This window comes from Rhea americana, unplaced genomic scaffold, assembly GCF_003343005.1.
Source record: "Rhea americana isolate MKP2758 unplaced genomic scaffold, rheAme1 scaffold_152, whole genome shotgun sequence".
Classification (NCBI taxonomy): Eukaryota; Metazoa; Chordata; class Aves; order Rheiformes; family Rheidae; genus Rhea; species Rhea americana.
This window is the reverse complement of record NW_028185617.1, coordinates 616901-641001: the sequence shown is the minus strand read 5'-3', so window position 1 is coordinate 641001 and position 24101 is coordinate 616901. Positions and strand designations below refer to the sequence as shown.

General features: G+C 36.4%; 1 protein-coding gene across 1 annotated transcript in view; it reads right to left on the bottom strand.

The window, feature by feature from the left end:
* The window catches only part of CADPS2 (calcium dependent secretion activator 2), a 277978-nt gene that overhangs the window by 37513 nt on the left and 216364 nt on the right, over window positions 1–24101 (bottom strand). The window contains exons 21-24 of the mRNA XM_085299698.1: window positions 15425–15566; window positions 7463–7618; window positions 6341–6488; window positions 5315–5329 (exon numbers count right to left, since the gene is read on the bottom strand). Coding sequence (XP_085155824.1) covers window positions 5315–5329; window positions 6341–6488; window positions 7463–7618; window positions 15425–15566 — 461 coding nt within the window. The remainder of the gene's footprint in view (window positions 1–5314; window positions 5330–6340; window positions 6489–7462; window positions 7619–15424; window positions 15567–24101) is intronic.

Below are 24101 nucleotides of genomic sequence, written 5' to 3'. Positions count from 1 at the left end.
GCTGGTTTAGCAGGAGAAGCAAAAAGACTAGAATAAGATTTAATTAATACAGCATTTCATGTCTGACAACTCTCATTCGTAAGTTATTTTAAATATCCTCTAGAAATAAAATGAGCTCCAATTGTTCATCCTAAAAGAGCCTTTTTGTTAGCACAGTAAGCTGCAGTTTATACAAATCTTACAATATGCTCAAGCAAGGGCAAAATTAAAATTTCATCAACAAAGCAGAAGAGATGGTAACAAATTAATAGGCCATAAAAGGCATAATAAAACAGACTCCATTCTCCAGAGCCTTTTTCTTTCACTTTTTAATGAARAAAGTGCCTTTAAGTAAATGCTATTTAAAATAAGTCTGAAAGACTTTTTAGATAGTACTACAGAGTTCTCTGCTGAAATTAACAGGAACTAGGATCCCTTTCTGTCAAGGAGGCACATCAATTTAAACACTAATTCTTCCTTTAGAAACATTTATCTGACAGCAAAGATTGTCCCCAATAGCCACTTCACAGAAAATGTGACTTGTAAAGACTAACCCTATCTTCATAGTTCAAGGCTACTTGGAACAGCTAACAACATAATGCTCGGAGTAAAAGTACTGGGGTCAGTATAAACATTGGCCCAACTTAGCAGCTGCCAGCTGAATAGTTTTCAGAATTGTAAGTTTTTGAAAGCTATTTTTCTTCTGTCTCAAAGTTGCCATACAGACCAAAACATTAAACCCGATCTACTTAATATATTTAGGAAYGATTTTCTAAGCAGTATACCTACTGAATTTGCATTTAAATTATGAGAAAATAAAACCATGAGATTCACTCACGCATATGTATCTATTATTTCAGTTACTATTTACTGTTTTCAATGCATGTTAATTTTTGTTCTTAATTTTTTCTTTCAGTGATTAAAAGCATTTGAGAAATATGAATATACATCTCACACAAATATCAGCACACAGCTCTGAAGAGTGAAGGAGTATATTAGAAATACATCAAAGAACTTTCAGTAGTTCCAGATATATTTGTTTCTAACTGTATTCATTTCTTGACCACTACAACATTCTCCTGATCTGCTAAGCAGTTAAATCACCCACAACCACCTGTGACACTTACAGTCTTCAGAAGGCAATGGTTCCTTACTGTCTGAAAATAACAAAWTCTTGCATTTCTACAGATGCATGTGAAAACCACACGCATTCCCATGACTTGTGGAAAAAACACTGTTGTCTCTTCCATAAAGCATCTAACATAACTTTAACTCCACTGCACACTAAAGTAATGAATATTCTAGGACCAATGCCTATATATTTGCTTTCTTCTTTCTTTCTTTTTACTATCACCACAAGGTAAGTATARCTTWCTAGGAATGGAATATAATCAGTAAGTAACTGTACTTGKGCCTAAGGAAAARGAAGATGAATCAAATCTACTCGAAACAAAAATCACAAAAAAAGCTTCCAAAATCATGACATTGCTTCAGAAATAATATTATTTTTTTAATCTGAATTACATTTTTTCAAGATTTATTTTGCAAACTGTGAGACCAGAAATTTCTTTAAGCTCCCCTTCCCAACATCCAACAAGATGACAATCCCACCACAAAAAAAAACTTCAGATCCTCATGGAAGATTATTTGACTCCAGGAGATGGGCCTTTAGCTGAATTCTGTAGAATTCATAAAACTGTATGAGCTGGCAAGGTTGCATGCATAATCCCAAAATCAGCATCTGTAGGAGGCCACCTTTTCTGCTTCTGTTAACCTTGTTCTCTGAAGGGCAAGTAAGTYCACACACATCTATGGAACAGAGTTGTGCCTTTACACTCCTCTGCTGGCTGATGTGGTCACAGTCTACCTGGGGCCTGAATCTAGACATTTCGGCTCCCATACCTAAATGACTTGAACGCACCTTGCAGAGTCTTTCAGTATAATCYCAAAGCCCCCTGAAGAAAATAATCCAGAATGTGCTTTGCCTCTCCAATTGCTCGTGAGTACCTCTCAATAAAATAACAACTGCAGGTATAGGAGTTACATAGGAGAAAACTGTGCCTAGTGGCAAAGTGTGTTATGGGATGTAAACAAAGAGGACTTTCTTTTGAGGATCATTTAGTGGGTCTTCCAAACATGGCTCCCTGCTCCTAGAAATTGCCCCAATATCACTATTTGAAAGGAGGAAAAAAATTTAAATGCATGCAGACACTTGTGTTTTTGGGTAACAGTGGGATTTTGTTCCTAAATCCTGTGGTGATCCGTTAAATCCTGTAACTTGTTTGATTCTAAAATATGTTCCACTTTCTTTTCTATTCTATCTCACTGTGTCCTAATTCTTGATTTGTTTTTTCCTAATGATTAAAAGAAAACTTTTAAAACTATCTTCTTTTGTTTGTTTTAAGGTTTGATGGCTGCGAATATAAACAGCACACAACCATTTGAATTGAAACTGCTATTGTCAACATATAACAATATTATGGGCAGAGACCCATAATATTGGGTCTTTGCCCATAATATCATCTCTGCTATTTTGCTATCAAATCACCTATAATCCTCACCTGCTTATGCAGTTAAATGAAACTCTTCTTCAAATTTTATGAACCGAAGTTCATCAGATTAAACCCCACTTTTGCCTAAATGCTTCTATAAATATACACAGCATAAATACACTTCATAAATGTATATATTCCACTGAAATAGCACATCAGTCATTTTCCTCCAAATTGAGAAATAATTGAAAAGTAGTGTCTCTCTCTTTCTGTGACCATGACAGGGTACTGAGAAGCTGTAATTCTGAAACAATTAAAATAGCTTTTTCTTCTACATTCATTCTGCTATGAAACATTTAACAGTATAGATAAATGGCATTTATTCTGTTCATACTATTCCGGTTACACAGAAAAATAAATAAGCCCTTCTCTTTTGCTCAGATCAACTACYTTTCAATCTAAGTGGCTCCAGTAATGTTTTCTATTTGATTCTTCCCTAATATTCTCAAGAGGATCAATGTTGCTAGACTATTGCAGCATCTAGATTATAAAGTTTTAAGTTAATAGGTTTTAAATTGTTTATCTCAAGTAACAAAACCTATAAAAGCTCCCCAGATCTTTGAATGACTGAATGTTGCATGACAGAAAAGGTTTCCCTTACTGCTGTGACTCATTTGACTCAGAACACACGGACTGCAGAGGAACAGTGCTTCCCGGGTTCTGGTTCAGGAAGGAARGAAAGGAAGGGAAGGGATGCTGCTCAGCCTATAACAACAAAAGATTACATACACTGAATCTACGAAGTCGGACAGACAACTGTTTGAAAAGTAGCAGCAAATTGTGGGTCACTCAGTTGTCTTGTACTCCTTCCTCTATTCTCCATGAATTGCCATTCTAGCGGTACATGAAGCAAGCAGCTGGCACCTACAGTCMGCCTGAAATCTGGAGAATAGTAAAGGCTATTCTCATCTAGATATACTTCTAAAACCCTCCTATAGCAACTGCCAACCAATGTAGATGGCATCCAGCCAGCTGAGTTATGAGTTAAACACAATATAATGATGGAGCTCATATCACAGTCGGGTCAATCCCCTCAAGTTCTAAGAGGATATACAGAAAAGGTAGGCTGCAAAGCCTTTCTCAGTGACAGACTTCATGATTCTTAATGAGAGTAGACTCAACTGGAAAACATCTGGAAGAATGGTGGCCACTGTATGAAGTAACACAAGAAAACCACAGGATTCTGGATCGAATTTAATCTCTGAACTCAAGGTGGTATCATTACTCACTATGAGCACAATATCCTAATTACATATTAAGTAAGAATTCCCTCCTGTCTGACAACACAGAATGAAAAATTTCACATCTGACTCTACTTGAAGAAATYGTATGACTCCTTAAAGCTCTGCAGAGGGCAAGAAAAGATCATGATGTCTTCAAGGAGATGTTTGCATCTAATCATCTAATTAAATAATATTTTTGGTAACTGTCAGAATAAGCTCTACAAATTGTCAGATGTACCTTAAGTGCTGAGTTTTGGGTGAATGAACAGCTCTTTTACATTTTTTTTACTCAGGCCTTAAGGAATGCTTTTCTTGATTGGCATAAAAGATCATGCTGGAAACCGAAAGGAAGACAAAGAAGGAAAAGGGAAAGAAAGGTATATAGGAAAGGTATTGAGACCAACTGGCCAGGTAGGATTCACTGGAAATGCCAGAACCCCTATAAAGGGGCTAGAAATGCAACTGATGATGTTACAAAATGTTCTTCCACTTTCTTTGACAGAGGAGGGTGATTCTAGAACTAAAAGTCATCATCAAGAGTTTCAAACAGTTGCGATACTAAGCATAAGTAACTGAAGAGCCCATTGTTTCTTACTCTTCCAAAAAAGCCTGGAGAATGGCTTCAGAAGCCCTATCAGAAGACAAGAATTCAAAGTTTAAGAGAAAAAAGTAAGTTTCCACATTATCAGAACATTTCTGATACATGAAAAATTTGAGAACCCTTTAGCTTATCAGATAGATTGGGATGAAGTTTAATTTGAGGATTTTGAAAGAAATATATATTTCATCACAGATATGTTAAATTTTGCAGCTCTTGCACTGAAAAGAAACACAGGAAGCATTGGGTGTCAGGGTCAGTCCTARTAGGGAATTAGGGCTCTATTTCTGTTTTAGTAACGTGAAGAGTGAATGAAGGGGCTTGAAAATCTAGAGAATGAGCAGATTTCTGAAGAGGATCTGGTGACAGTCTGCAGTCCAAAAGGTAACTGAGAATGCCAGACTTTAGCTCTGAGGAGGACAGGCTAACAATGCAGAAGGCATCCTCCAGAGCAGGAGAGAGAAATGGCACGTCTGTGGAGAACTGGTGAGTACCAACTGTCTGCAGGTCTCTAGAAGGTACTGRTATTGCTTTTTGCTTAAGAAGGGTGTACATGCATATATTTRCAGRTTATTGCTCAGGCACTAAGTAAAAGATGAACATGCAGCATCAGCCTAAGGTGAAGAGTTGCTCACTGTGGCTTACTTCTGATGAACCTGAAGCAAGTTTATTGTTATTGTGCTTCACTGAGGCGAAAAAGTCCTGAAGTAAGATAAGACACTGTATCTGAAGAGCAGAAGAGTGAAGAATTCTTCTGGATCCACAGTAAGAGGATGAATGAGGAAAGAAGAATTTAGAAGCTGATGACCAGTGTCCAGCAAGGGCAGTCTGTAAAGGAATTCCTAGAGCTAGGTTATCAGATTAGCAAGAAAAGCAAAACACCACTCTAAAATAAACAATGGCAGTTAATAACCAGAGGAAAAAAAAAAAAGTAGGTAAAAAAATAATGAAAGGACACTTACCCACTGACTAGCAAACTGGTTCATGTCACGGAAAACCAAAAGGAAAAACAGAGATGACAGGGCAGAACAGGAAAATGATGAATATCTCATTAAATTGAAAAAAAAAAGAAAACAATTACATTGAATACACTAATTATAAAGATGAGCCAATAAAATGAAGAGTACAGTACAGAAGTGGAAATCAATAGAAATAATATGACCAAAAAATGTAAAAGTGAAATTGTCCAAAGTAGACACAYTTTTTTTGACAAAATTTGCTAATTCTTTACCTTTTCTCCAAATCCAAATTGAAAAAAATGCACTGCTAATATATTATCACTGCAAGAGCAGTTTAGTTTTATGCTGATAATCTCACCAGTCCACATAGTTAATCCTTTTTCACTTCACAGATTATTTCTGCCAAGGAACAACATGCAAAGGGGAGTAGTCAGTGAAATCTTTATWTCCTTCAAAAAACACATCGGTGCTCCACTGTGGAGTATCCACAGTCCTGTTAAAGGACTCCCAGGTCCAAAATAGTCTCTGTCCTGGGAGACCAAATAAAAATTCTCATTAAATTACCTGATTTTTTTTTTCTCAATTTACAATATTTTCAGCATGTAAATATGCACAAATGCTAGGCATATGTGCAAATTAAAAACAAATCTTACCCAGATAAAATCTAGCTCCAAAAGACAATCTTTTGGCTTTATTTTACTGTTATGAACAGTCTTGAAGTGGGCTGTTTCTCTGCTGTAAACCAAGAGAAATTCCTGGAGAAACTGTGAGCCAAGAAACCCTGTGCATGTTCTACAGATATACAAATAAAATTAGCTAAATCACAGAAGGCCTCTGTGTCTTCTCTGATGGAAGATGAAGGGTTGTGTTTTGGGTGATGCTTCTAGTGAGCAGTCTATGCATGCTCCCTGCATAGAGCTACATGACACATTTCAGCAAGTTTGAACTTATTCTACTAAGGATTGCCTGCAGTATACGATATTTCAGATTAATTGAACATATAAATTAAACATACAAAATTCCACTTACCTCCTGCCCGCCATCCAGAATACAGAGTTTAGCTGTCTGCTTTTTGGCATCAACTAAGACATTAAACATTGTACACAGAGAAGAAGGAATACGCAGGTCTGTTGATTTGTTTGTCTTTTGCAGCTTCAGTTCAAACGCAATTCTTGTTCTGTTTATTAAAACAAAAATTCATGACTTGAAAAATTCTYTGATAATTTTGAAGAATGGGTGCACAAATTCATAAATTTTACTAAACACGTTGACTTAACAATATACATGGACATGAGAAGATTTTAGAAATACAGTTCTGTAAGTGCAGAATATTCACCCATTCAACAGACAATTGTATTGAYGGTAATCTCAAGGTTCCACATTGCTTTAGATAATTCAATTGAATAATAAAGGCTTTATCTTTTTGCTTACTAGATAACAATATACTTCCTTGTATGACAGCTATGAGTAATTTTAAACAATGAAGATGCCCTGCATTGTTTGACTCTTTAATGTGAAAATGCAGTATCTCACTTATCATAACAAATACTTGCTTGTGAGAAAAATAACTCAAAAAAATCTTATGTTTTTAACAGAAAAGGCAATTTTATAGAAGAAAAATTGAGTTAAATATCATTAAACAATGCTTACTATTTATATTGAAACGTAAGATGTATATTGAGATACATAATACACAAAACCTATTTTCTTCTCACACCAGTATAAATAAGGAGTAATGCTACTGAAATAAATGGAGACTAAATTTGGTAATAGTTCAGAAAACATAAATAGAAAAATGTTTTATTTCCATCCTTATTTTAAAATRTGGGCACTAGAATTTTAGTAGAATTCTGAGATTAGTTAATATTTTCTACAAATATGGAACATTCCAAAGGACTGCTCAGGAAATGTGGAAATTCTCCATAGTATTTCCTGGGTGTTGCTAAATTGTTGATTGTGCTTGGAAACTCACACATCATGATTTCTTTATATTTGTCCTGATTCTTATGGTCTTTCCTTATGCATTTACTACTAATCATTGAAGAAATCAGGATTCTGGTATAGGTGCATCTCTACTAGTCARTTTGGTTGTTCCCATGTTAATTGTACAATGTCCATGTTAATCTCTCCCACTTTCAATTTCAATTATACCTTTTGACGCAGGCTTCTATCATGTCAGTCGCCATGAGTTTAAGTCTTTGCTCTAAATGGTGGGCAAATTCTGGTTCTGGCCAGTGAAGATCAAAAACAAACATCTGCAGAGCATCCAGTTTCCAAAAAAGATCTTCTGATGTAGCTGAGCCATTGCTGTAAGAAACAAAACGAAACAAAATCCCCAAGAAACAGAAGATAAATGTATGGATGTCTATCCCAGCCCTCACAGAATTAATCAAGGGAACAAGATTTCCTTATCATATCATCTTCCTCCTTCACTTTACTGTATCTCATAGCACAGTTGCTCTTATTTCAAGAATGTGAAAATGGTCATGAAAGATTTACATTGGGGTGAAAGAAGTAAAAGGAAAGAAAGCAAAGTCTTCCCACCTGTTAGCTGTATGACAGGTTGGGGGGTGGGTAGGTGGGATAACAAGAAGCATGGAAAAATGAAGTAGTTCAAATTTCAAATTCAGACAGAAAAATAATGGCTGAAGGAATATTAATTAGTAAGGACCTTTTCCAAAACAGTGAACATTCTGCATATATATTGGCTTGCCATTATAACTCAGGTAGATAAACCTACCAAAGAAATGAGGATGCTAGTAGTAATATTGTGAAAGAGATACCCAGACAAATACCCTCTTGACAAATAATGTTCATTAATTCTAACTGAGGGAATAACATCATATCCTAGTAAAAAACAAGAACAGACATTATTTCAAAGAAATTTGTACACAAGCAAAATGGGCGATTCATATGGCTCTATATCATCTCAAGTTATCCATATAATTTTAAAGTTCTTCCACCCTGAATCAAGTGATGAATTTTAAGAAGCTTGTTTGTGATAAGGCACAACAACTTGAGGGTAATCTTAGCAATAACTACAGAGGCCACACGGACRTAGCAGGAGCGCTGGTCTCACAGCCGCCTCCTTTCCCTGCTGCATTAGTGCTGCTGCTACCTCTGAGCCATCACTGCAACGTTGTCTCGGTGCCACCAAGGCCACAACGCCAGGCGCAGGTGAGCCAGCAAGGGCTGGGTAACGGGTGAGAAGCTGAGAGCAGTAAGTTTCTCCACCTGAGAGAAACATTGAGTTCCCTCTGCCTAACAGTGATTTCTGCTTTGATTGTAAACGGTGCTTGTCTTCACCACACACAGGAGGATATTCCGCAGTTTAACAGAGACCTTTTTCATGTCACGCACAGTTTCCCCACTTATTTTAAACCATAACTCTTAACTTTTCACAGTATGKTACCCCTGAAATAAAACAGCAGAAACCAAAAAAAGGCCTATGAAACTCCTAGGATCACAACTTGCATAGGCACATTACCTGTTAAGGTTGCAGTTGAACAGAGAACACTTCTATATGCTGCTAAGTTTAATTAAAAATATGAATAATGAAACACTAAAACTCCCCAACAAGTTTATAGTTCTATTAGATCGTTTCTTAAGCTATATGATAACCAGATAATGAAGATTTCTTTACATCTGCTATGTACGCTGGCAGTGAGTGAAGTTGCAGATCCTACATTACACATAATATTTGATTCTAAAATGACAATAAAAAGACAATTTATGTGAGGGATAGGGTAAAAGATGAAGACAAAATATATAGTGACAGCRATGGGGATAATATACAGTTGATAAGAACACATATTTTCTAGAAAACAAAACATGCTTTCTTAAGAAACAGAACTAYCATTTTTCTTTATCAGATTGTACGATTTAACCATTTTTTCTTCTTTAATACGTTTTCTTTTAGCCTAATGGAATTCCAAATAAAATTCTTTAAGACTCAGGAGGACTCATGTGCTCTCAATAACATCAATGTATTCTTATGCACGTTCACTCCCTGGTAGCCACTTAATTTGGTTTCATTATACTACCAAATAATGGTTCACAGTTATAATAAATGTAATAATAGACACAGGTTCATAAAACACTATTCATTCTCTGAGAAACACTAATTCATTCATTCTCTTTTCGTATGATTTTGAGGTCTCTTTCTTCATGTTTTTATTCAGCATTATCCAATGACATTTGAATTTGACTAATGTATTATACTAGTAAGCTGAGGAAGGAAAATAACCTGCTATAACAGAAAGAAATTGCTCCTAGATCACACATCTAGGTGAAAATGTCTAATTGTTTGTTAACTGCTGCAGAGAATTGAGATTTCAATCAGCCTGRTACTGTTACTTGTACCAGATACTTGTTTTATTTTGAACTTTCGGATTTTTCTGGCCCTTATCCAGCAAGCACATTAGAAATAATACTATTTTTCAGCACATACATCAATACCCTGCAGCAGTTCTCCCATCAGTAGGTTTACTTTCCCTATGAAGACTTGGTTATGTCACTTCAGTGTTTAACACTGTACAAAATTTGGCACGAAGAAGAGCCAAATTCAGATTTTTCACTTTCCTGATCTTACTCTCAGGACACTTGTGATGAAAGACTGCTCCCACCGCATGGGAATACAGCCTCTCTGGCAGAAGGAGCACACCACCAAAGCATCCAAATCTATGTGTATTATTGCAGAACCATTTTTTGTTGATAGGACAAATTTCTTGCTGGTGAAAAGTTTTTATTTGAACAAATTACAGTAGAGCTATTCAGTCTAATGAATGGAATAATACCACGCTACCAGGAAATCATATTGCTAATTTATGTCATTGTTACAGTCAATATAATTGTTTATATATTTAAAATTAAGCATGAACTCAAGTGTTTTGTTGTTCATTACTTAAACTTTCATTTTTTTGTGAAAAAGCTATTGTCTAGTTGTCTACTCTTTTTTTTTTTTTTTTTTTATCAGATCATGGCAATAGGAGATCGTCACCAATGACTAAAGAAGGCAAAAATTATTCTCATCTTCATTTTTTTTTACTGCAATTTAACAACACAGTTGCTCATGCTTTGCCTGAGACATTGGAACAGATGATCTCCAGAGGTCCATTTCAGCTTAAATTATTCTATGACTTTTTCCCTTTGATACATCAAACACAGTAKAAAAGGTCTCCAAGACATTATGTTTCTCCAAGACCCTGAAGAGTAAAAAAAAAAAAAACCCTAGGAGTTGCATGCAGTCTCTTAAGCACCTACTGACAATTGAGAGACACAGCTTTCTACTAGGTTTTGCCAGCTACCTAAGTGGCAGCAATTAGTCAAGCAGTCAACTAATAAGGCACGCTGGCCGTGAGGTCAGCACACACTTGACTCCAAAGTAGGAGCAGAGTATGTCATTTCTTTCCTTGTTGCCACACTCCACAGAGAAACTTGGCATATGAAAATATAGGAGAAATATTAAATATCTAAGGATATTCTGAATCAGTCACAAGATCCAAAATCATCAGTCTTCCCATTCCTGTAAAATTTGCCAAGAGCAATGATGGTGATTTTATAAATTACTGAAGGTGTGTTTTTTAAGATTAGCACTGAATTATTATCCGTTAGTGTTTTGTGAGGAGTGTTTACAAAACATAGGTCATCAGCTCTATTTCCTTTGACAGCCCTCAGCTTGTGAGCTTGAGCTTTATCTCCTTTATGCATATGTATATTCTTGGCTCAGAAGGACAACTGACAATTTTTCCAACAGAAAAGGATTCTTGATTATTATGATTAACAGTTCTTGTCAAAACTCTTAATTCTCCTCGAGCAAATGGGGAAAATGATGGAACAGAACTATGGCAAGAACAGTATTATCTCCTGGTTAGTTCAAGACTAGGCAACTTGAGGCTCAAGTAACCAAAACATGTTCCTTGATTCTTCTTTCTTTCTTCATGAAAGTATTTTTGGAAGAAAGAAATTTGGCCCATAATAATAATTTATCCTCCAGAAAGCTAAACAGGAACTAGCTATACCTGCCTTGAAGTCAAAACACCTTTTCCCACAGAAAACTAACAACTTCAGCATTTTCATAACTCTATCAGTCCTAAGGCTATACCTTTAGCTACCCATCTTTAACACAAACCTTCCATTTTATTGCCAGCAAGTACCTTGGCAAGAACATATGTAGCACTACAGATGCAACCTCTGAACACACCAGCACACAGAGAGGCCCAGCAAGAGAGCTCAGACATATTCAGACCAGATCCCTTTATACCACGAACAAAACACAGTGACTGCTCCAACCCATCCCTCTGTAATTCAGTACGGCTGAAAAAATACAGCTGACACATTTTCTTTGGTTGCTGCCATTTCTGGGTTGAAGAAAGACCAAACTGTGCGCGTGGGAGTATGTATCTTCTCACGCGTTTTCCTAGCCTTGAGTTTGGCTGAACTTAAAGTACTAGAATGGCAGACAACCTCTGGTCTGCATTTGCAATATTTTTGGTTAGTGAATTTATCTCATGTTTGTATTGAAAATAATAATATGTAAATGAAACCATAAATAATTACAATCACTCACAAAACCAATTTAATCCAGGTCCAAAAGAGGCAGAGAAATGAAATTTAAAATATGAAATGGAACATAAGTGGAGTTTAAGGTAATACATTTGAAGTAATGAATAATTAAGAAAAAACTCTTTCTGGCTGTTTAAGAGYTTTTACACAATATCCAAACATTTTTATCCTGCCACTGTGTTGCATTTAGCCAAAGGTAGCTACAATTTACAGTGCTCTGCATGTCTAGCCAAGGTGTCCTCTGAGTTGTCCTCTCCTGAGACCAATCAAGAAAAACAGACTACTACACATAGCACTTTCCTCTTCTAATATCTCCCTTTCCAATGCCCAATAATGAAAGGTTAAGCAAAAACAACTGAAAATGAAGTAATGATCTTCCTAAGTGCTGTTACAAAGAGTAYATGTTTACTGATCCAAAACATGTGATCAAGGAAAAATAATAAATAGCAACATTAATTAAAAAGTATACACAACATTCTCTAATAATGTTCAAAAGAACTGGAGTGACTTTTAAGTGATAAAGAAAAAATCTATTTTAAAATTTACCAATAAAGCACACAAAGACAAGCTTAACTGTGCTTAACTGTTTTCAGCTCTTTCAGTAAAAGCTACCAGCTAGGCACTTAATGCCTTTGCTGAACAGGAATGGGCTTAAACATGAACTTCAGAGTTTCTTTGAGCAGCGACTCACAAAGAAAGTCCATTCTGAAGGTTATATGTTAGTGAAGTTTAGAGAATATGTAAACTGTTCCTGTTACATTGAAAATAGACATAGGTAGGACTTGGCATTTTTAGTAAAATTGAATGTAACTCAATTGTCTCATAGACTGTTTTTCCTCATTCTTTTTGCCTGTAAACTTTTCTTTGTGTAATTCAAATTGAAAATGATCAACTGGCCAAAATCTCTTTAAAAGAGGAAGAGAGAAATCCAACACAACTCAGTGATGTACTTAGTCATCTTCTTGTCAAAGCTTCAGCCATGTGGCCCAGAGGATGGAGCRCCATGAACTGGGAGAGAAAGACTTGATGGAGTCAGTGGAGAGCAGGAAGCACCTGCAACAACTGACAATGAGAGCCTGGGTTCCAAGATTTAGGTTCTTACTATCTCCCTCTGCTGACTCAATGCACAGTCTATCAGTCCATTTAAAATTCATCACACTGACAGGGAAAATCCAACAGGAAAGTGCTGAACAGGCACTGGAGATCAGGGTTTTGGTTGCTCTTCATTGGAATATTTAACTGAAAACAGGAAGCTTTGCTTTTGCTGAAAAGGATRACATAGGGCCAAGGGGAAATATGCTGCTACTCCTCTCACATAGTATAAGGAGGGAGGGCAAATTACTTCCTCTCCTAACACTTCTATAACAGCAAAGAGGAAAATCATTAACTTGGGAGGAAGAATAYTTGTCTTCTAGCATCTTGATTTCAACTAGTTTTATTTTTTTTGATTCAAATGATTTAGAATTTAGGTCAACTAATTCTTAAAATACCACCTGAATTCCACAATATTTGACAGATAATACTACATATAACTTTGATAGTAAATTTATAGACATTTCATAAAAAACAACTTCAAAGCTCTACATTCTAAGGAAGGAGGGAATGTGAACAGGAGCCTACAATGCAGCCAGTACCCTGGCAGACTTCTTTTTCCAGTATGCTGTGTGGCATGGCTGGGGGCTGATGCCTCCTAAAGGGAATGGTTTTACAGAGGCCACACTGAAGACACCATGCAAAGTGCTCATCCCCACTTCTTTGAGCAGCAGCAGAATGATTGCTACTGCTGGCATGCATTTAGTGAAGACAGYTCACATGAACCTCAGTATTTACTGAATGCTTTGAAAATCTGATTAGTTTTAGGAAGCAATTCATATTTTGCCATTAACACCGTGTAGCTTGATGTGCAAGATGTGCAAAGGGGACAAGCTGATGACTGAATTTCACTATACTCATATATTTTTGACAATACAATCTAGGAACACCATTTGCAACACCAATGCTTTAACTATAACTAAAATCATCTATTCAGAATCCATATTTAGTATATATCAATTATAAATTCAATATTATTAAACATATATCTACTTCTAATATCGGCAAGGTATTTTTACTGTATAGGACTCCTAGAATTCAGATTTTTAGAAGACTACATTTAAGATTATAACAACTCTTAACTCTGAAACCTAACCTTATAAAAAAAGAGTGACTTTAGAAAGTATGCAAATAGAGACAAATGCAACTAAAGAGAAAGGAATTTGAATAGCAAAAGACCAATTCGTTTGTATTTAAAGCTGGAATGACTTGCATATGCACATCAGGAGAAACATAGCATTATTATAATAAAAGCAAAAAGATACAAAGTCAAGGTTTAGGAGGAATTTTGACAACTTCTTAGGGGAATTAGAAGAAAAAACTGCCATAGTACTCAATGGTCAAGWGCCAGAAGTCTAGCTGCACCCAAACTATCAACTCTCACAGTAGTGGATCAAGATTCACTTGTTCGGAATAGTTAAGTCCATCATAAAACTAGAGAAGACACTTTTGGCTTAAAATCATATTTTCAAGATTTCTATCTTGAACGTATGAATGTTTTCTGAAGTAATTGCCATTCATCTTCCTCTAATACAATTTTAGCTAAAACATGGTTCTTACTGAGTCTTCCTATAACCTGTCATATAGCTCTGGGATTATGCATACAGAGCATGCCATGTCTGCCCCACTTTCTTTTAGAAAAGGACACTGAAATGTTAGGGATAAAATAAAAATATAGATATATTGTTTCAAACAAACAAAGAAATGGATGTACCTCTATTCTGGGTTCTCATTAACTTTTACTATTTTCCTGTAACATGGGKATTTAATCTAATGACAATATTTGTAATCAATTGCTGAAATGATTTTCAGAACCAATTTGTATATACGAGTTAACCATACCCATGCAAAAAATGTGACGGGCTGCCTTGCTTTACAAAACTGTGGTTTAAAATCAATTATTCTGGAGCTTCCCCACTGCTTATTAATTCAGAAGGGCAATTAAGTTGTTTAGGRTATTAAACACCATTCATACTATAAAAGACCTTTGCCAAGTTGATTTTGTAAGCTCTGAGATTTAAGACTGCTACATTTTAATGCACTAAAAAGCGCAACTCACTAACAGTCCATGCTTGGCTCACTCCCAAGAAACAATAATTTCCAACTAAGAGATCATAAACACCATGCAATCCAAATACAGCTGCACAGAACACTAGCAAGGCCATGCAGAGCTGACATACAGTCAGAAGGTTATTGAAGAATACACACGTGGAGTCATATAAAGAAGTCATCCAGGTTGGTGTAGTAAAGCTAGGTATTTGTGGAAGATTAAGAGGCAAACTTGGAACTTTTGGAAGAGCTACATTAGGAAGACTGTTGGTGATGCTCCTGTGAAGAAATAGACAATGTAGGAATATAATAAAAAATAGAATATTTAGAGGACAACAGGGGAGAACACTTGATTAGAAAGAAAGCAATAGGCAGATGCTCTGTTCAAATCTTTTAGAAAGCACTTACTTGACAGGTTGCCATGATTCTTGTTCAAGACCTCTGTGAATGGACTGGGCAATCGATGATTCCATGAGATCGATGTAGCGGATGACCAAAGGAACAAAAATTTCTTGCAAGTGCTTGTGAAACTTCCCATTGCACAAGAACACTTTAAAAACAAACCATATACAAATAAAAATGTCAGAGCTTTCCCTAGTTTATTTTGTTATAGCCAAAAGTAATGTCTTAAAATTTTTAAAATGTACAAAAAATGTTTTAAGAACCATTACAGTATGATCTAGCCTGTGTAAGAAATACAGTTCACAAACAACAGATGAAGTGCCCCATGAGGGCACTTCAGTACATGCTTGATGTCACTTCTATAAGAATTACACACATACTTAACTGTTTTGCAGAATCAGAACAGTTTTACATGTCTTCTTAAAATTAAGAACGTACTTTGCTGAATCTGAACCTTAGCAGTTTTTTTCAATATTTAGACATCAAACCAGAAACAAAAGAAAAAAAAAAAACATACAAAAACATTATTTGAATGTCATTCAATTATTCTTATTTTCCTTATGTTAAGAACAAAGGTACAATAGAACATTTCAGCTTTACAGCTTTACAGTTGTGTGCAAAATATAGAGATATATTTCCTCCAGAGAGTTTACAGTAAAAAAGCAATATGTTGTATAGGCGTGATTGAGGAAGGAGTAAAGGTTCACCCAACTGCCATGTGTCTTTCGAAGCCTGCAAAGTTCTGAGTCTCTGCCTGTAGCTACACAGTGCATTAAATCTACCCTTGAATATGAAGCACGTCTTGGTATGCCTATGTATATACATATATATATGTATATACATATGTATATACATATGTATGTATATGTATGTATATGTATATGTATGTATGTATATATGTACATATACATATGTATGTACATACATATATATATGGCATAAAGATCTCAAGAATCAAAGCCTGGTTCTTAAGGCCAGAGATCCCCACCAGGAGAATCTTGACTTTTCCCAGGACACATGCACAAACTGCATCCAGATTCCCATCTTGGACAAAAGTACCTCCCAGACATTCTGTATTCATATGAAACTCAGCTCCAGAAGCCATACTTGCCTCTTCTCTGCCCTCTCATCTACCTTGCAAAATTATAAAGAACTTGAACTTAAAACAGACTTTTCCCTGGGCAACGTGCTCTAGATGACCCTGTTTGAGCAGGAGGGCTGGGCTACATGATCTCCAAAGGTACCTTCAACCATTCTGTAGTTCTGTGAACTCCCAGCTTCCCTTCATGAATTTTGCTAATTCTCTTTGGTGTGCTTACTGGAAAATTGAAGAATTTTAGCTCTGTAGCTCTATGGCTATTTAAAGGAAGTCCTGAGAACTAGTTGCCTAGAGTGCTGAGCCACAGAGAGAGATTTTCATGCCTTTGGCAGTCCTCCTTTCATTCTATCCTTACTCTGACACTTTAATTTTCCTTGTGCATTCCTTCTCCTATACCTACAACTCAGTGTGCTTCAGGCCTGCCTGCACTCACCCTTTTTGTCTCAAGCACTTGAGATGGAAAGACAGTGGTAGCTGTTGCTGTCCCTGAGGAAAAGGYCTGTATTCTTGCCTGTATAGATTCCCTACCTTGCTTCTGCTCCCCTTTCTGCATCCAGGCTTCTTGTTTGACCTGGATAGGTATTCCAGGATTTTAAGGATGCTTCCTCCTCTTAAGAAGAAAAGGCTGGACCATGGGGCTCAAAACCTTGGAATCTATCTAATAAAGTTATATATTCCTCTGGCTCCATCACTAGTACAACTACAAATGTAACACACAAAAATAATCTCTGTAACTTCCAGAAAATCCATTGTCTTTCATTCCTGAAGGATGCCCTCCACAGAGTGAACCTGGGAGAGATGGAGACCAGGGGAAAAGTGTTTCATCAAATATTTCAGTTCGCTACTGTCGCCTGCAGTTCCAGGAAATGCCTTTGTCGCTGAACATCTGGTCACTAATTTTGTTTTCTGCATACAACAATCTGAGCTGAGAAATATTTTCTTCAGAACATCAATCTCCTTGTAGAGTGTTAGGAAATTATGTATGAATCACTTAGTTACCTAAGACAGGATTGATGTGATCATCTCTCTTTCTGTTTGCCCACCTGCCTCTCTCTTACTAAGAAATTTGAAACTGCTAGCTAATTTCAACCACATTTGACAGAGGGAGAGGGATCTCAGATACATGAAGTTTCACGAAAACAGGTAGCTAGGTAGCAGAGAGAGATTATTAGGGTTTCCACTGAGAAATGGCAGCAGCATAGGCTCATCTCTTATTAAACACTTGAGAATCCACCCTGAAGAGCACCCTGGAGAGCACCAATGAGTCCATTACAAACATGCTCCATTATTTAGGCTGCTCACCAAACTACTTGCTAATTAGCTCGTTCTGGCATAATTATTTGTATATCAGATATTTTTACACTAGGCATTCAAAACAGCATATATTTTTTTTACATTTATCTAGCTTAAAATTACAGCATCTATGACCAGTAACAATGAAGATTTGGATATTATCACAAAGGTGTGGAAACTTGCCCACATGCCGTGTGTTTCATAGTAACAGCTGATAATCATTGCCTCTGAGAAACAAAAGGTGGCTGGCATCAAGCTACACATTAGACTGATTTTTCAAGGCAACTTTGAGCTTAAAAACAGCAGGAATACAGCAGTATCAATTAAGTCAATATTGCTGCTTTATGAGGAATCAGTGCAGGACTAGCATTAATCAAGCAATCACAGTTACTCAAAGGGATGCACTAGCAGTTTACTATTTTCTGAGGCACACTGCAGAAACGCCCTGCTACAAGCCCTACTCAGGGAATTACAGTAATAAAGCCTCATGGGCAGGAGGGCAGTTCTTGTTATTCAGAAGACAGATGAAATTTAAAGAAATCACAGTCAATAAAAGCTGTGCAACTTAAAAAAATTAAATCATTTTCCTGGCACTCAGTCTTTGCAGGGAAATGAAACTTTCAAAAATGATGCCAGGACTCTTAATCTGACCATGCCTCCAATAGATACCTTCTGTAAGTGGGCATACACATGACCCTGATCAACAACTCAACGAGCAGTCTGTTTTCCTAGGGCTGAGGACATGGCAGCTCTGATATCCCCATCTGGAGATCTTACTCAAGGATTACTCCAGGGCTGGAAAAGAACTAGGGGCTGAGGGGTAAGTGATATAGCTGAGTACCATCATCAGACTCATGGCACTTTACCCTGTGATTAGAATTGATCTTGCCAAAAGGTACCACCTGTGCATCAAAGTAGATGGGGAAACAAGAGATCCTTGAGGAAATGCCACACTTCAAATCCTTCAACTACCACTTGTCTTCAAAGCTATGTAGCTTAATTCTCCATTGTCTTGTCAATATAGACATCCCACATCCTCTTCATATGAGACATCTCATATTCACRCACAAAAAAAACAATAAAATGAAAACATGTGCTAGGGCAAAAATACAGCAAAAAAAAAAAATACTGTGTATATAGTAAGTTCAAGATGAAAGTTACTCAACTTATACATATCAAGTTGCGGAAATACATTAAAACATGCAACAAAAAGACCAGAGACRTACAATGTAACAGTACAGCATGGGAATGAAGCTCCTTCAAAGGCAAGAAAAAGAGCTTCTGTGCTTATGTATATCAGAAGCTCTGGGGCTTGTTTTGCTCTTACATATATTGGCATAGCTTAGGCGTTATTCTGGAGTCAGTGTGTTAAGCTGTCCCCAAGAGCTTCTGCGGAATCAAAGGAAAGGAGGAAATGACACAGGTTAACAGGAGTCTCTCTTCCACTGCCCAAATTTGCACTTTGGCAGACAGTCTATAATTGTCCCGATCCCTGTGGGATTCTCTGAAAGGCCCCACTTGGATTTCCTGGTATATTTTTTTTTAAGTCTGTTTAACTGTGAAGTGTAGCAGAATAGTACATTAAAAAAAAATAGAATTAAAGACAGTGAGGTTCAAGAAGGAAATTTCCTTGGGATTTCCATACTCTATTTGTAGCTGTCAAAAATCATCCAACAACCTGAAAAAATAAAGTTGATATTTCCATTCATTTATTTCTTGTTTAGAGTATAYTCTGCATCCACTAAGCATTTATTATTCTAATACTTTTATGGTAAARTTTTCTGACAAAAATGGCAAGTGTCTGAGATTGTAGATGTATCAGTTTGTATTTTTATATACAAGAGATTTTTTTTAAGGTGAATTTTAGAGATGCATTATGTAGAAGCAAGCTGAAAATGTATTAAAGGAATAAAAATTTAGCTCCCTCCCAGCACTTTGRCAATGGCAAAGAACTTTACATTTATAAGACAGAATGACACAAGCAGTTTTTTGCAGAATTTTCATATGTAGTTTGAGTTAAGTATTAGTAACCAAAACGTTCATCTCCAAACTGAAGGCAGGTTATGATTCCAAGGCAGTTCCTACCAGGACTTATAAGTACCTCATTTAACAAAATTTTCCCACTAAAATTAATGGGAGGTGTAAGGTACTGATGAGAGGTATTGGTCTGGGTGTAGAATTTGCTCTGCTTATTTTAAATCCAAATAGTTTCCTACCTCAGCTCTAGTTTTAGACGGGGCTATGAAGGTATACACAAATCCTAGTACACAGGCTGTAACAGAGCAGGAAGCTGATGCTATCTCTGGTATTTGTCACTTTGCTACTAACAACAGCCATACCAGGAAAAAAAAAGTGTCTGAGAATTCCTATTTTAAATCAATAGCCATGATAATGGCAATAGCTTTCAAGAGGCTAACTCTTAACATGTTTTTTTTTTCTATGTCAACTTCATTAGACTGCCCACAGGTGTACTACAGGCACGTTAGAGCAGGTACACAGACATTTCACTGAGTGATACTTGATGGAAAGTGAAGGTCATGAGTTAACCTTACAATACTCCTAGTTTCCACTAATTCAGGCCAATGCTTGTCACAAAGTACAGATGCAATAATGCTGAGCAGCAAATAGGGCAGTAACCAAAGTCAGCAAGTGATGCTGTGAAAACTTAATTACGCTTGACACTAGAACAGAAAGCAAACTCAGAAAGGAAARGAGTAAAATGGCCAAATATATAAATACATAACTATATAAACACTGCTCATGGAATTAGGTGCATGTGCTACTAAAAGATATCTCCGACTCCACCTTAAACCAAAATGGCTTTCTTGAGGCACTAAACAAAAACCTGTATAATCTGAAAAGTTAAACGACCAATGAAAATAAACTACCCTCTCTGACAGCCCCCTTCATAATATAACTTAGAGGCTCAATGGACAAAAAGTAACACTATCTTTATAAAAAAATGAGATATATTCCCAAGACAACTAGGTCATTTTTCCCCCTAAAAATACCCAATCCTGGAAAAAAAAATTTGCTATCATAGAGAAATTGGATACTGTTATCTCTGTATAACCTATAAAGCTTTATAAAGCCGGGTATAATCACAAACAATAGAAACTTTGAAGATCATTAAAATATAACAGCAGCTACAGTATTTTTTTCAAACCTTTACAGTTTGAAAAATCACAACCAATTTATCTCTAACRTATTATCTATTTCCACAAAAAATGTTGAATGTTTGTATCACATGTTGCTATTTGTTAKCTCTCATCAGAGGAGCTGAAATATTTCATAGGATAGGAGGAATATGCCACTATTTTAAAACAATGCTTCAACTTTGACTTAAAATAACAGAAGAGAATCACTGACGTACTCAGAACAGACTTAAATTTTGCGAAATAAGGTCATAAAAGATGGCAAAGTTTAAAGTAAGTCAAAAGAGAGTCCTTGGAAGGAAAAGTGAGGATTCAGCCAGGATTCGAAATCCGACGGGCAGGAGGCTCTGCGCAGCACGAGCTGCAGAAGAGGCCCTCTTGGTATCAGGTGAGAGAACGCTCCTGGCCTTTAGCAAAATTCTACGTATGTGTTTTTCCCAAGCCAGGCAAAAAAAAAAAAAAAAAAAAAAACAACTCACCTCTTTTACATCATGAAAAATTATATACTGTATCTGAAAATGCATTTTTTCCCTCATTGTTAAATTACTATTAGCTTTGAGGTATTTTGTTTGAATCTTTTACAGTGCTGTGCATTCTATATAAAATAAAACATATTTGGTGTTATTTCAGAAGAAAAGACTGCATTCTCATTATTTTTAATACTATACTTTATTGACATATTTATAAAAGTAATCTTACATGAAAGTTTGCTTTAATGCTCTAAACGCAAGATTGTTTCTTTATTGTGAGGAGTTCACTCCTGTCAGGTTTACATGAAAACTGACTCCTGCTTCTAAGATTTAGARCTCATTTACAGCTCTTGAGATAGAATAACACGCAGGTGTCACTCCTCCAAATTTCACTGAAGATTAACCTAATATGCAATATGGTGACCTAACAGTTCTTCATTTGAAAGAAATCTGAAAAGTAATCTCTGATATAGCTGGAGAGTGAGAATAACCCAGTGGGATTTCCACCTCTTCATTTCCTAATGAGTTTTTTGATAATGAGAGGTGACTTTGCCAGTCACTGTGGGCTCTATTATGGCTAATTTACTCCACTTCACTCTCCTTGTTAATTATTAACACTAGCCTTTTTATCCTCATGAGACCACATTCCAGTTTTTTTCCTTTTACATTTTTTCTAAATCTATCTTTATGAAGGTGATAGTCTTCAGGAAAAGGTTTTCACTTAGAGTAAAGCCAGAATTATTTATTTCACTTAGGAAGATTGTAAAATTGATTATATAAGCATGGGGAGCGTTTTCTAATGGCTTTAATGTACTTGCCACATGAAAAGGCTGTTAATTAAAGAATAAGCACTGTGGTATGATTCACTTGGGAATCAGTTCTTGGTAGAATGGTCACTTGCCACTTGCTAACATATCCACCGATTAAAAGGTGACTAATTTCGAGGGTTGCTTTCCAACAGTTCTGGAAAGGGGGTGGAAAATCTGTGTAGTTTTCCAGATGGTTTTCACTCCCCAGAAACTGTCATTTACTATATCTATTACCATTGGGGAATTACTGAAATTGGTATACAGGTGTGACATTTCATACAGCAGTCATTTCTCTTCCTTCAGTTAACATTTTAGAATCTTGCTAGTAATTGCTTTGACACGAAAAAACATTTCCCTGAGTTTTTGTAAAATATCTTTCCTAAGGCTCATTTAATCATTATCCATTTAATCTTTTAAGGAAAGAAAAAATAATCTGCAGCCTACCAGTAATCTCTTTGCATTTAAGGATAGCCCTTGTTTCTGTTACCTCTATTAGTTTGGAATCAATGGAGAAAGGAACACAAACGTTACAACAAAGCAGTTAAAACTCATGTTATAAATCCTTCTTGAAGACTATTGCAAAATACCTCCATAGCTTTCAGAAACTAAATAATTTTTTTTTCAGCTGCATATAACATCAGATTTAGAGAAGTGTCTCCTAAATAGAAAATGTAAGATGGTAAGACAGCCACCAGACACACTGAGATGGTTACACATCATGCAGCAGTCCGTTGCAGGTACAATTCCTATCAGTAGTGGCTTCAGTACACTTACTAAAGATAACCAGGCACAACGGGACCCAGAAGGTGCAGCAGCTTCCAATAATGAGCAGGTCTTAGTTCCTCAAATCTAGATCCAGAGCAACTATCAGATCCATAGTCTACGACCGATAGAGTCAATGGCCCAGGAAAACAGTCAGCTTCTCTGGGTATCTCCCTCTTTGACCTTTGCATTCTATGAGTATCTAGTAATTACGTACCATTGGGTGTATAATTTCAGCTGGAAGCATACTAATTATCCAAAAACTAGATAGGCTTGAGGGGCTCAGTGCACTGTCAAGATTAGCCATGTAGAAAGAGAAATCACTCTTTTCATTTCAAAATGCAGCTGAAGCCAACAGAAATGGTAGCATGCACTTACAGCAAAGTAAGGTTACTGAAATTTCCAAGGATTGGCTTTAATTTATTCCTCATTCTAGATAGATTTAAATCCACTGTTTAGAACCATTTCTTGCCTCTCAAACCAAATTTTACTCAAGCAGTATAGCTTATGGGGAGAATGGCATCCYAGATTGAGTCCTATGGCATCCTATACTGAACAGTGAAGTTAAATGAAGGTGCAACAAACATGGCAAGGGTCATAATGTCAGCGGAGGAGACATGGATCGGCAGCTTTGCAATGAAGGCACTCAGCAGGGAGTCTGGGAGTGGGGAAGCTCTGAGGAACAGATACAGGTTCTTTCTTGAAGGTCTTATGAGAATAGGGCTACAGTCCAGACACAGTTGCCTTGGGTTAGCATTTCCTAATAGCTAACTCTAGCCTCTCCCTTGCTTGGGAAATGTGATTATTATTATTATTATTTTAAAAATTTGCCTAATTCTCACCCATGACCTGACTATAGACTCCAGGTTTTCAAATCCAGATCAGCCAACTATTTAAGGCAATGCAGAGCCTAGCTTGAAGGAGCCTAACTAACTCTTTTATGAGATCTGGCCTCTGAGAAGCCATTCAAATCAAGTTTAAATTACCACTGGCATGGCAATTTTAATATGTTTGTGTAGCTGCTGTTTGTCCAACAAAGGATGCAGAATAAGCAATCTTTAATATCTTAAACTAAGGGGAACAGTAATAAATATA